A 14,244-nucleotide genomic window follows, 5' to 3' on the forward strand; every position below is an offset into this window, starting at 1 on the left:
TCTAAAAATACATATTGTGTTAGGAATTTATAATTTGTGATGTTCGTTTGTTATTATCATTTTTAATCCAGTAAAATATAATTTTTCAAGTTCAATTGTTCAATTCAACTTGAACTTTGTGTAAAAACCTTTGAACAAACAATATGTATAAAAAATCATATCATATACAGCTTTAGCATTATTCAGACTGTGCACTTATAATGAGTGAGTCGATTAATGTATTTATGTAACGTATAAATTTAAAGAATATTTTATATTATTTGTTTCTGCTAACTATACTTATTATAAATATCTAATGAAATATATACGTACATTGCTCCTTCTCATCTTGTCATCCGGTACAAAATCCTAAAATGTACTTGAGTTTTCTTATTTCAATTTTTAAGTGCAACGAAGTCTACGTAATACCGGAGCTAGATTTATGTTGCTCAAACAAGTATTTTGACAAAATCGTAAAAACTACAATTGTATGCATTAATGTATGCGTGTTAACGCACACATTGTCTCCACAATTGAGAGTCTTTTTCGTCCGAGTTCAGGAAAATATGTTGGAATGAGTGGCAAGTGGTGTTGTGTCCTATGTAAATGGTGATCCTGAGCACCATCCTGAGAGAGATGAATAGTCATTTATATATCTTATGCAGCAATGCAAATCTATGAAGACTGTTCAGTTAGAACTTTGAACACGCAATAGGCGCCGTCATCAATTGAGCGTAATAAAAAAGATATTCAATACGCCTACATATTGTGGATGGTTTGCTACGGAGACGAGACACTAGGTTCTTAAAACTGAACCTATTTAAACTAAAAAAGAATCTATCCGTAAGTCTACGGGTAATATAAAAATACAAAACTACACCGGTCGTTTCTCGAAAAAGGAATATCTACTACCATTTCATGTGTTCCTAGTGAAATCTATGAAAATGGCGGATCTGCTGCGCGACGTTTTCTATAAGGGGGTAGACCTATAGAGGTTTTTATTTACTTTTGTTAAATGATTTGAAAATGTTGGAAATTTCGTAAACAAAAATTCAGAGCAAAATTGACTTATATAAAAACCTATAATAATTAAGACAAATCATCACCTTCCTACCCCTACTATGCGTATTAGATGATAAAATGATGACGAAACAGATTACGGAGAAATTTGAGGTTCAGACCAAGAAAAGCTGCCTGTGATATATTTTTTTTATTTTATTTCATTTTTATAAACATTATTTGTCAAATATTCAGACACAGAAGTAAGTCCATAAATAAATTCTAGAGAAAAATGGGGAAGAAAATTTTCCCATCAATCCCCCCATCTACGGGTTTTCCTGACATGTTATATACCAGGGCGATATGAGTCTCGAAGATATCTAAAGGTAAAGGAAAATTTGAAAGAGAGTTAGAAATTTCCAAGTTTACTCGGATAAGGTACTACTTAATGGCTGAGTATGCTTCTAATGAATTGATTGAAAACTTTATTACTTTCAGAGAGGTCTGCCGTTACCCCCGGTTGTTTTAAGAGCTTTTTTAATTACGATAGGTACATGTTCTGACCTAAACGAAAGCTGCTCTTCCTCCGACATAAAGGAAGGATCTGGACTAGTCTAACCATTGGTCAGCCCGATGGTGCCATTTTCTGGGGTTGAGGATATACCCTTTGGAGTTGGAATAAGCTTTGTTTCGCTCGATTATAGGTATGACGTCATCGCAGTGATTGTAGCTGTTGATTGTAAGAGTTGCTATGCTGATTATTGAAATATTTCATGATAGTTTTTATTTATTTATATAATAATAACGTTTGTTTAATATTACTACATTGTATTTACTTTAAAATATTTAACATACCGCATCTACCGCGAACGTAGAGCTACCTCATTGTCTTGAATGAGGGTGTATGAAAATCAATAGATTCGCGCAGGCGTAAACATACGTTAATATTTAGCTATCTTCTCTAGTTTGCTGCTGTCCTGGTACTACCGCCCACAACTCTGTCGTTTTCTTGCCCACCTTCCTGGTTTTCCCGGATCAGACCTTAGGAATCCATAGATGTAGGGCGGCCAAGCATGTAACCGCCCAAGAACTCCGGTTGGTGGTTTACTCTTGAGTTTTTATTATAATGGTTATCCATTTGGTATAGCTGCTCTCTATTAGGCATTTTTAAGTAGGTATATATATAAAATAGGGTTACGACATTAATACGTCATTAATTCTCTACTCTATTTAATTTATGTTGCTCTGGTACCTTGCATGTCAAAGTGGGGTTGTTGGTGACGTTTCTGTTAGATGACGACGATAAAAAAACAGTTGTTTCATTTATTTAGGTAATTAATAGTGTTTACACTTAAATAAAGGCCATGGGAACTTGTGTAATTCTTGTATATTAATCTGATTTTTAATGAGAAATTGGCCTAATAAGAAGTGTTTGTAACAGATGCGAAAACATTTTGTTGCGTATGTGGGAAAACCTAGGAATATCATCACCAATATCCATAATTTCAGCATTTTCAGAGATTAGTTAGTTGTACACATTATTAAGCTAAAAGATAAGTCAAGTATTTTTTGGGCAATTCTTTATTTGTAGGTCAGGTATGGCCAAATTTTAACTGAAATATTAAAATACAATTAAGTGATTTTTATAAAATTACCAGAAAACATTTTGCTTTCCGTTAATATGTTCTAAGTACATTTTTATATCACAAGATTACTCCTAATTCTGTGGCGACGAGTTGTGAAAACTATCAATTAAGCTTCGAGAAAAATCAGGGAACGGGAGCTTGTAGACTGGACAGAGCGAGGCAGGAAGGCAAAAAGATTTTGTTTCCGACAGCGGCGACAATTGTCCAAAACGTAAATCATAATCTCTACCAGCAATTATGCTCGTTCCGTTATTATATTATGAGGAGGCCGAGTCTGTTAGTGAAATAGTTTTTCATCAAAACATTGTTGAACACCCCTACTGGACAAGTTTAAAGAAATAAAACATTTTTTATACATATTTAATTAAGTCCCTCACGCCATCTTAAACTATCTAAATCTTAATCACAGCCACAGTTCAATCAGTCAGTCAAAAAAACTGCAAATACATAATACATAATAGTAGGGGAGCCCAATAGGGGATTTCGGGGTTTACTACCTTGTACCCAGTGAAGTACCTCCAGCTAATATGAGCCCCTTTTGCTGCCCGTCAAAGACTTTCTCTTCAGATCAGATTAGTAAAATAAAAATCATCAGACTTTCTCCAGCGCAGTCAGATTAAGGTAGGGTGAGTTAATTACATGCTAAAAAGTGTATATTTCACTAATCTGACAATTTGCAAGTGACGTAAAGATGGTCTGCAAAATTGTAAAAAAATCCTCATCTTGACATTCTGGAGCGTATGATTAGGCTGATTTTTATTTTATTTTGAAGGAAATAATTCAAGGATAACGAAAAATATATAATCTGACGGTTCCCTCAAGCGTAAGAACAATTCTTCGTTTAATAAAGTAATAAAAATAAAATAAATTAACATAAAGTGTGTATTTTGTAGTGAAACTACTTTGCAAAAATCAATAAAATTTACATGATTACAATGATTTTTTTAAAGCATTTGTTTATATTATTATATAATAAATACAAGTTCTACTTGAACAACATATAGCTTTTGCTATTTCCTGAGCTTATCAATCAATTAAGTTCAATGATTTAAAACAATATTTTCTAAATCATCATCAGATTAGGCGAATCCCTCCAGAGAATCGTCGACTCTGTGACATCACGTGTAGGACATAAAGATGAACCATATATATCTTAATCTGTCGCGGTTGAGTATGTCAAATTGCACAGTTTTTTTTACATCTTTGAAGGTCTATAGCCGCTTCCCCCACCTCCCCCCTCACCGGTGAAAAGGAATACATTATATAAAAAAACAATTCTTATAATTACCTAAGCTTCGCAACCCAATAGGTCTCTATGTCGCTCGAGTAAATCCACATTTGGCATCGTGGGCTCCCCTACTATAACTAAATAACAGTACCTATAGGAATTTCATAAATTAATTTTTTGTAGTATTCAGTGATTATGACCAAAACGGAAATTGAAACTGGTGACGCATCGATGCGGGCGCAGCATGATTCGTTTGGTTCATATTCATAGTTTTCAAGCAGGTTCGTGGGTTTGATTTCGTGTGGGATCCGTTTTTATTATTTTCGGCGCACTGTCACTTTTCCCGGGTAGCGTGAAACAAAGAAGAGCGCACGCTGCAACAAAAGTGTAATTTTCATTAAAGATAATTTTGCTGTAACACTTTAAAAAAAGATGGGAATTAGGTTGATTTAGTGTTATTCAATCTTCGTACAAACCTATCTATTTTATTTTCTCCCATTTTCTCTTTCTTACAATTACAACAAACAAAAAGATAACAGTTAAGAAGGTTTGGGAGACTGGTTTCCAAATAGGGAAGAATCTGTGATATGGATAACCAGGCTTCCATTCCACAGCAAAGTTATATTGAGTGGTAACAAAAAGTACATACATATATGGATAGGAAAACAAATTTAACATAAGGAAAGAAAATCTAAACAAAACAGTCAAATAGATAGAAGTTAGTAGAAATAAAGTTGTACGTGTGTGTGAATGTAGATAGAGTTTGTGTACCTGTGTGTTAGGAGGGTGTGTGTGGGTACGTATCAGTCACACGCCTGAGAACATAATATGTGAAAAATATTTTAATACATATACAGCAGATTTTCCGTTTGGCTCAAAGTAAGTAAAAATTTATGATGAACTATTTGCTTTACACTTTTTTTAGTTTTAGGATATATATTCAGAGTTTTGTTAAGTTTGTTATACAAATAACAGCCCAGAAAAGAGAACGATCGCTGAGAAAAAATAGAAAAAGATGTGGTTGTACAAACGCTGTATTAGCGACGTTTGTCCAATACAGCGGTATCGAATAATAACAGCGAATGTTGCTTAAGAACAGTGTATATATAATAATATAATATGAACAGATAAACAGCTGTCGAACTGTAAGTACAGAACTGGTTTTATAAAGTTCAGCACTGGGGAAACGAAAGGGAAGAGACAATGAGGTTTTAAGAATTGCTCGTTGGGCTCGCTCAGCTTTCAGGAGTGAGGTTTTATAGGTGCCTTCCACTACACAGTAAATTAGCAGTGATTGGCAAAGCGACTCGTACAGCATTCTAACAAAATAATAATAATACAAGCATGAGCTTGCGCAACCGTCCCGAAAGCAATTCAATGTTACCATTAAAACTAAGATTGTGATCTATAAGTACGCCGAGGTACATTATTGTGTTAACATTTTGCAGCCGAGGGTAGTCCCACGAACCATTCAAGCGCCACGATTGTCGATTGGTGTTATGGGTGGCACCTTCGTTTTGTGAATGTCATGTATTTTGTTTTATCTGTATTGAGTGTTAAGATGTTGTCGCTAAGCAAATCAGTTAGCTTGTTCAGGGTTTAGGTTTACTGTTTTAGGCCATAGGAGACAAAGAATAAGAAATAAGTCCTTACTTAAAATAAGACCCCCAAACATGTAAAAGCTGAGTCCGCAGTTGGTGGACAGGAACATGCCGATCAAGTTTGAGCCCGCCATGGAACCCACACGACCCATCATCATGGACAAGCAGATGGCCATCGCCCTGTTAAATATAACTTACTTGAAGTGCAAATTTTACATAAGTTTATTATATCTATGTCTTTTTTTAACGAGTTTTTTTTATAGAAGTATCAATTATTTTACATATATTATGTATTAGCTACCTACCTGTATTTAGTCGGAAACAGTTCTACAGTAACCGCATTAGTGAGACCAATACATGCTCCACACATCTGGAATACCGCAAAGAGAACCACAGCTATGTTTTGGTTTTGAGCGAGGTGAGCTCCAATTCCGCAGATCCCAGTGCTGGAGAGAACTAGTAGAAGTATCAGTTTCTTCCCCATAAAGTCTACCAAGAAACCAACGATGATGTACATTGAGCTGAAGACTAGGCCAATGTATATGGATAGCTCGAAGGTTGTCGTATTCATGGTGTCGTCACATGCCACCTGTAAATGTAAATAAATGTAAAATTAAATACGAAACATAACAACAGACTGTTCCGCTGGATTGTGATTGGTCAACAGCATCTTAACGTCAATACGCGCATACGTGCGACACGACATCATTATATTATCGTTCCTTGGTCCATTTACATATTATTAAATTTAAAAAACTATAATAAAATCGCCTGCTATACAATTTAGAGCAACTTTGAAAACTCACGTCAGTGCCATTTCCAGGCGATTTTTGGTGAGCATCGAGAATTGCGCATATTCCAGCTGATCCACCGTCGTGGTTGGCCACTGAGTTCAGAATTGTCGGGAACCAAACGTAGTAACCATTTGTGCTAATGAAAGTAGTATATTCATTTAAACAGATGTATAGGACGACAAAAGAAAAGATGTTGACGTTATTATTCGGCCAGAAAAAGACATTTAACTGAATTTTTATAGAACTTATACTCGTACTAACACAACTAATACTAATATTAAGGAATGTATGGATTGTATGGATTCATTAATAAAGCTTCAATCATAATAATAGTAAAAATATGCCATTTAATTCCGCTACAGAATAATCATTTTTTAACCTACAAAGGCGGTATTATTTCAGTGAATATCATATAATTAAAAATCTACTTACGTGCCAAACAGTCCAAACTGAATGAAGCAAATAAGTAAAGTCCACTTTAACAACGGAACCTGGAAGAGGGGCAGAGTCTGGTCCTTCATTGATTTGAATACAGCTATAAGCCCACTACTCTCGAGAGCTTTGACTGTATGTGATTCTTCGACTAGGGATTTAATCTGGAAATTTATGGTTGTATATCTATTTATGATTCCTTTTGTTACTCAAATGTTGTATTTAAGTAAGTTACCGATCTCTTACAGGTTACAATTATTATGACTTTTAGTACGGCCATAATATATGTATAGCAGAAAGTTACATTAAATATTTTTAATAAAATCTTACCGGATAATTCTCTTCCGGTAAACGTTTATTGACTGCATACATCTGTCTGAGAACTCGCAAGCAAGCCTCTTGCTGCCCAGATGCGTTTAAAAACTTGGGACTCTCTGGCGCAAAGAGTAGCAGAACAAAACCAATAGCAAGGGGCAGGTTGGCTGCGATGACCAACAGACGCCACGACCGGTAGGTAATGCTTAGAAAATTGATAGGTAGGGCTATGTCTATAGGGAGAATTAGCCAACTGACAGCTGTGAAATGAAAAAAAATGTGTAAGTCGTAGAGTAAACTTAGGTACTATACAGTCTACGCAGTGCCTCAGTGGTTTTACCTGGTAATACTACTGTGCCGATTCCGACAAACGATGATCCAAAAGCAACAATCTTATCTCTGTGACGTAAGTTGGTAAACTCTCCTAAATATGTGTACACCACTGAAGATGGTCCCGCCATGCTGAAATCAAAATACTCAGTTATTGAAATGTTTACATGCCCGTGTCGAGATAACTGTGTCTGTCCGGATTTTACTTTATTTAATCCATAAAATACTTACAAGACTGCCGACGTAAAGGAGAGTACGGCGAATGAGATGATCTCTGGTGAAAAGCTAGCGAGAACCGCGAACACGGTGGAGATAAGCATGGAGAAAAGCATGACGAAGCGGCGCCCGCGCGTGTCGGCCAGCCAACCCCAGAAGTACGAAGTTAGGATTATGGCTGGAATGTTAATGCAGTTCTGTCAGTTATATTTTGTTTTGTTAAAACTATATTATATATATTATATTATACCCTGCACTTCAAAAATAAAATGCGTTAATCTTCCTCATGAATTATCCTAGATATTGGTTGTTCAGATTTCATTGATCAACTGCTGACACGTCTTACATGTGTTTCAAATATTATTAGCTGAAGAGTAATTTTGAATTATATTCAAAAATAATATAATATCATCTATGTGTAAATAGGTGTAAGTAGTATTTAAGATATTGTTTTTGAACAATAAATCTGATTTGAATATTGCTCTGTCGTATTCATTTCTCGCTTCCTCTCAAAGTGGCGAAGACTACTCCAAGCCCTTAATTATCGTGGTGAGCCTGCCCGATAGCTTTGAGATTATCCCACCACCTGGAACCTTTGATCCTACCCGTAGGGCTCCGTCTGTTACCTTAGGCCTCTTGGTGCAGACATCCCGTACTTATTAATGTGTTAGGGTACATCTGTAGGGCTTAGGGATCCGTAGGGCTGTTAGGTTATTACATCTTACCCTCTCATATATTTAGTTACCTACTGCAGCTTGCTCATACAAGCATTACCTATACTATACAGATACTCCTGACATTCAATACATATAAAGATTAAACACTCATTTCACAGTCCACTAGCTAGCAAGCTGTACAATGGTGATATCCGCAATAAATCCCGTCCAGTTTTTGAGTTTATCGCGAATCGTACAGGGGTCTATAGGACTTTGAAAGTTCCCTGGGCGTCAATCGTAGTCGTAATAATAAAACTTTAACTACGAATGGCGACACTCGCGTAAACAACATACAATACCGACCAGAGAAAGGTATAGCAGCGAGCCAACCGCGCTGCTGCAGCGTCAGGTCAAGGTCGCATTGGGCGGCTGGTAACACGTAGCCCAAAGCTAAGCTTTGCATTATCACCCCCATTAGGATAAGTCCGCTGAGCAGCATATGTAAGATGTTGTAGATTCCGAAGCCTGTAATCAATTGAATTATAATAATTACGTAAGTATATTGTAGTGTATTAATCTGTGTCTTGTTGGTAATAAGCCAAAGTCAAGTATTACATCATAATATACCAATATGACTTTAAGGTTTTGTAACGGACGACTTTTCTAACTTTCGTTTATGCTTGTTTAACGTTAAAAAATCTATAATTCTCTACTTGCGAGTTAATAACAAAATAATTAGATTTTATGACATGTTTTCACTATTAAGAACCCCTAAATATTGTCGCATTGCAAATAACATAAACAAATATGTACTATCTCCCGCGAGCACAAACGGAGTTTCCCATAATTGTGTGTATACAGATAATGAATTCCATGTAATAAATAAGTTTTATTAATGTATGCTGCAGATATATGAATATGTTGCAGCTAAAAGTAAAAAGAAAATAAATGTTGTGTCACGGTCAATTAACATACACGAATAATGTGCTGTGTACAAAAATGGACCGCGACAAATATATATGTGTCAAATGTATTCAACTATTCTCTAAGACCATTGTATATTGAAAACATTTTACTAACTTACATAAACCTCATAACTACTATAAACTTTTTTGTTACTACTGTATAGTCGTAGAAAGGTTATAAAAATAATGATGCAAACGTAGTAAAAATGATTTTAAAATATATTATATTATATTGCAACTATTTAGAATATCTTAGGTACAAATCAAAATATTTGCCCCCAACGCTGTGTTATCAATGGAGAGTTGATAACCTGATCTCAAAGCAGTCAGGTCTTAGATTATATTGCGTAATACAATATTACCAACTGAAAGGTCAAGTCAGGTCAGGCTAATAAAATTTCTTATAATTTTTTTATCGGAGTTCAGTTATTCTTTGTATATGCACAATGTAAGAAAAGTACAAAAATGCGACTCCGACAACAACTAAATATCCAGGCATGTAATATTCGTGGGTGGTTATGGAAGAAATGAAACTTTTTTGTTGTTGACAAGAATGGATAATAATGTTTACAATAAACAGACAACCCTAATTTAAGAAAACGGTAAGAAAGAATTGTGGAGAAGTGCAAGAGTGCGAAACTTAATGTATAATATAAATATAATGCAATATATTGACAACTGATACAAATAAAATCAACGAATAACTTATAAACTAACATTGATAAAACAAAAGTAAATTGTGGTGATGACATGGTTACAAAAAAAAATGTCAATTCTAGTTATAAAATAATAAGAATTATAGATTAACTCATTACGTTGACCGTGAGTAACTTCTCAACTCGTTTGACAAACACCTTTTAAGGAGTTGATTAGATTTAAACATAAATAGAATATTGATATGGAAACCTTGACCTGACACCGTTCTACCACGATAGTTAAGATATTAGCATTACGAGCAAGCTGCCTCAGGCATAAACGTTTTTTTAGATCCCTTACGACTGCTCTATCTCGAAGATGCAGGCTTGAATATTAAGCGCAGGAATAATCGCAGCAACAAAACCTCAACGAATATCAATGTTAGATATCGGTAATTCTTTTTAATGAGGCAATTAATTCATTGTTTTGTTCCTAGGGCAAGAAATTTATCGTGTAATCTGTTGATTCAGTAAAATTTCCATCAGATAGTTCATATTATAAAGATTATATTGAAATCATTTATTTTTAATTTGCAATGAATAAGCAGTGGCTGATAAAGCAATACTAAACTATTTCCCTATATGTTTAATTGAATTTCATTAGTTCTAATGTTTGATATTGTAAATAGTTAATAAAGTTACGGTGTTTATTAGAGAACTGTATGCATTTAACGATGAGCTGACTGAAAATGTGACTTTTTGGTTTTGGCATTTCACGTAGATATTGTTTAATTGAAAACATTTTTTTTTGCATTGAAGTGTTTTAACTCGTACAAATGTGTCCATTAGGAAAGTACTCTTCAACATTGTTTTCATATTACGGTCACAAACTCTTGTAATAGATAAGACTACTTAACTATTGAATGGGAAATATGTAGGCAATTGTTTAGAACACAAATACGTCTTGTAGGTCTGTACTCCACTGCACAGTTGTTACAGTTATTAAATTAAATATTTAATAGAACCGTAAGAATATATGTATTTTTAATGGAAATCTTGGAATGACGGGACGGAATCACAAACGTAAGAAAAATAAAAAATGTATGCGTGTACACACGTAAGAACTTCTTTATGACCTTATTTTTCGTGAAAATATGCAACTTTACAGAAATTGGTTAAATAAAGTTTAACAAAATTCTTTTATTATCATAGACATGAATACAAATAATACAATTATTTCATTTTACCTTATTACTACTAAGTATATAAATTTAATTTGATTCATTAATTTTAATAGAATTATTACTGTCACTGTTATCGTTATTATATATTTTTATTATTAAAGGCTTCAAATCTCTTCTAATCAACCGTAATAGGGACAAGAAAACGGACGAAAAACGTTGTGGCGCTTTAAACCGAAAAATGTGACGGTAATTTTTTTCCAAAGCCGATAAACAAGTTTCACTTCAAAATTATGCGGTATAGTTAAATTAAATAAAGATTATATTTCGACTTATGCATTTTTTTAATCATTAATATCATTGTGTGGTTGGATATGTTTGAAACCAATACCTGAGGCGAACATCGCTTCGTCGAGCGTCGCTGAATTGTCGTATGCTTGTTTCTTCTCCATTTTTAAAACCTCTGGTAGATTATTAGCCTGTAAAATAATAAAAAAAAGTTCCAAGTGATTTGTGGCAATTAATACTTGCAACACAATTCCACTACGATAAGACATGATTATAGCTCATTATTGTCTGCGGAAAAGACATGATATTTTCCTTAATCGCAAGATGTAGATGGACGATAATTGTGTTCAAATTGAAATTACAAATACAATAACTAATTGAGTCCAAAAACGATTAGAAAACAAAAGAAACAAATAATTGTAATTTCAACCCCCCTTTAACGCAATACACATTTTTATCTACGATACATCGATCGCTATCGTTATCGTTATAAATAGGCAAAGACAATTTAAGTACCTAACTGATTGAGAAAGGTTATCCAAGGGCTATCGAATGACATATTTATACCAGACTCCAAAACTGGATTCGCTCAGAGAATGTAGATCCCTATTACTAACTAATCTGGTATTGAGCTCAATCAATCAACGAGGCTCCTTTTTAGGGAACCTTAATTAGCTTGGACAATTTAAAAGGGCTGCTAGTTAGATACAAGTTTGTTTAAAGTGAAAAAAAGTAGCAGTCCTAGCTAGCTAAAGCTAGAATAAATTATTTTTAAATTAATAAATGTAATTTTAATTAGGTAACGTTTTTTAGGATCTAACTTTAACACTCACCATAATTAAATCTCTTTCTAAAACAACGGACACGTGTTCACATGAGACAAAATTTAAAAATATAGAACTTTTTCATTATGTGGCGATTGTTAAATAGTGTGGAGGCAAAGATACCGAATGATAACTAAGTCATTTTATTTCCTATTCGAAGCGCCAGTTGAAGTATTATCATTCTTTATTATATGGAAAATATTGTTATTGTTTACTTAGAAGTCTTACTTAAAATCTACACTAACTCCCCTATTCATTAGCTATCTTTTACGTCATCCAATTGCGTTAGCATTTGACTTCGCATAATACCTTTAAAGTAAGAGAGCTCTAACGTAGGGGTCGAATTTCGTCACCATTTTGAATTAAGATTGCCATGAAATAAGGGGTGGTGGCATAAAACCTTCTACCTAAAATAAACTAAACTAAACTATTCTATAAGACAAGGAAAAATATATTCTTGAACGAATTATTAACGTGTTTTTCTTATCCATTCTAGAGGATAATCATTTTCTATGCTAATAAATATTGATAATGAAAAGAATGTGATAAATCAAGACTTCTTTGCATATGAAATACGTACTGTTGCTATCTTAATAATTATATTTAGATTTCAGAAAGTTCAACCGTTTAAGGACTCTGAATTATCTTGAATTGTTTAATCTGTATTAATTTTGATTGAATCGACATAAAATACTTTGCACTTAAGTGTTAACTGAGCCTTCTTAAATGCTGGTAAATAAATATAGTTCATAAAAATAAGTATCTAAAACATTAATATCGTGACGGAAAATCTAAGCAATTATTATAATAAAATTTTAGTTTTTGTTCAATTTGATAGAAGTATCGTGTCGTGTAAAGGAACACGCGACATTACTATTCACAAAAGATTATTGCTTGATCTGATGCTTAAATGTCGATTTAGATCAGAGAAGTACACGTGGCCGATTATCATAACAAGTTTTAGATAATTTAATTTATGTTACAGTAATGTACTGTACTATTGATTGGAGGGAGCAGGTTCAATTTTACTGGCCGACGTACGTTAAAAAATTAGTTGAACAGTATAACTACATAACTACAATAAATACTGGCTTCATCACAATTAAAGTTTATACCGATATATCTATTTAGTACGTATGTGTATGTATCTACGAAGTTTAATTTTAGCTGAACTTAACATAAAACGAAATCAATAATAACTGATATAATTGTTCTGTTCCTTGTTATCATGATTAAGGTGTGGCAGTCAATCGCCACTTGGAGTTGCTAAACAATGATTTACGATAAAAATTTGTAAAATGATAATATTCTGATTATGCATATAATCCGGTTTAAAGGGTAATTGAGTTCTCTTCTAAGAATTTTTTTTATTAAACTAAATAAATTATGCCATAACAATATTTTTGTACTGATAAAACTCTTATAAATACTAGATATTTATTACATGCCAGATATGAAACATGTATTAAATTTATAATAAGTTTTCTAAAGTGTAGATAATATTTTTTGTTTTAAGTTTTAAGATCTTATTTTCCTTTGAAATATCATCATTTTCTTAAATATTATTTGTATTTGTACAGTATATTGTAATTTTAAATTTGTTTTGTTATTAAATTTTTATTTATCAGTATCATCCACTAACACAAATAATAAAATTCTCACCTTCATTTCATCTTTTTCCATATCTAAACTCTTTTGAATTGTTTCCACTGTTAAACCACCGCACACAAGCTGATCCCAGCACTGTCATTCGTTGTATAACGCGCATAATATTAAGATTATAATTTATAGTAAAAATGAGGTTGTTTATACACGTTAGTGATTGAAGGAACATGTAATGAAACGACCATGTTTCACTGAAGACATCGCTTTTTTAAATGTGGCTTAATAAGCACTACACTATTACACTAGCCAGCAGCGTGAGTTGAGCATCTCGAGGAGGAATATTTCTAGGTTGAATGCGATTGTTTTGGTCTTAAAACGTGCTGATGTCCAATATTAAAGCTAATTCACGACATTTCTGGGGCATCGCTAATTCGGCTAAACTATATTAAGCAATAAGAAAAAGAAAATAGATTGAATGCTTTATTTCAAAATATAAAAACTTAAGTTAACTGTCCTAAGTGAAATTACATACTTTGTGTAAATTTATTTA

The 14,244-nt window shown here is 33.4% G+C and overlaps 1 protein-coding gene across 2 annotated transcripts; it reads right to left on the minus strand.

Annotated features, from left to right (window-relative positions):
• Nucleotides 1–3,347: 3,347 nt before the first annotated feature.
• LOC123708004 (organic cation/carnitine transporter 7-like) lies at nucleotides 3,348–13,932 on the minus strand. 2 transcript variants are annotated; one of them, XM_045658418.1, is made up of 11 exons: nucleotides 13,752–13,932; nucleotides 11,369–11,456; nucleotides 8,560–8,721; nucleotides 7,556–7,718; nucleotides 7,335–7,456; nucleotides 7,010–7,254; nucleotides 6,680–6,843; nucleotides 6,260–6,383; nucleotides 5,759–6,042; nucleotides 5,506–5,633; nucleotides 3,348–4,226 (listed from the first exon to the last, which is right to left on the minus strand). In XM_045658418.1, the coding sequence occupies exons 1-11, from the start codon at nucleotides 13,770–13,772 to the stop codon at nucleotides 4,126–4,128; spliced, it is 1,602 nt and encodes a 533-aa protein (XP_045514374.1). In that variant the 5' UTR covers nucleotides 13,773–13,932; the 3' UTR covers nucleotides 3,348–4,125. The 2 variants fall into 2 exon arrangements, with proteins under 2 accessions (XP_045514374.1, XP_045514375.1); XM_045658419.1 differs by lacking the exon at nucleotides 13,752–13,932 and adding an exon at nucleotides 12,099–12,242.
• Nucleotides 13,933–14,244: the final 312 nt, after the last annotated feature.

Source organism: Pieris brassicae, chromosome 4 (genome assembly GCF_905147105.1).
Source record: "Pieris brassicae chromosome 4, ilPieBrab1.1, whole genome shotgun sequence".
Classification (NCBI taxonomy): Eukaryota; Metazoa; Arthropoda; class Insecta; order Lepidoptera; family Pieridae; genus Pieris; species Pieris brassicae.

What these genes read in the sequence shown, in the direction of transcription:
- LOC123708004 (XM_045658418.1), bottom strand. Translation starts at nt 13,772, where the DNA reads ATGGAAAAAGATGAAATGAAG. An exon ending in TGGAAAAAGATGAAATGAAG is followed by an intron (nt 11,457 to 13,751) that starts GTGAGAATTTTA and finishes ATTATTTTACAG; the next exon opens with GCTAATAATCTACCAGAGGT. An exon ending in CAGTTTGGACTGTTTGGCAC is followed by an intron (nt 6,384 to 6,679) that starts GTAAGTAGATTT and finishes TACTTTCATTAG; the next exon opens with CACAAATGGTTACTACGTTT.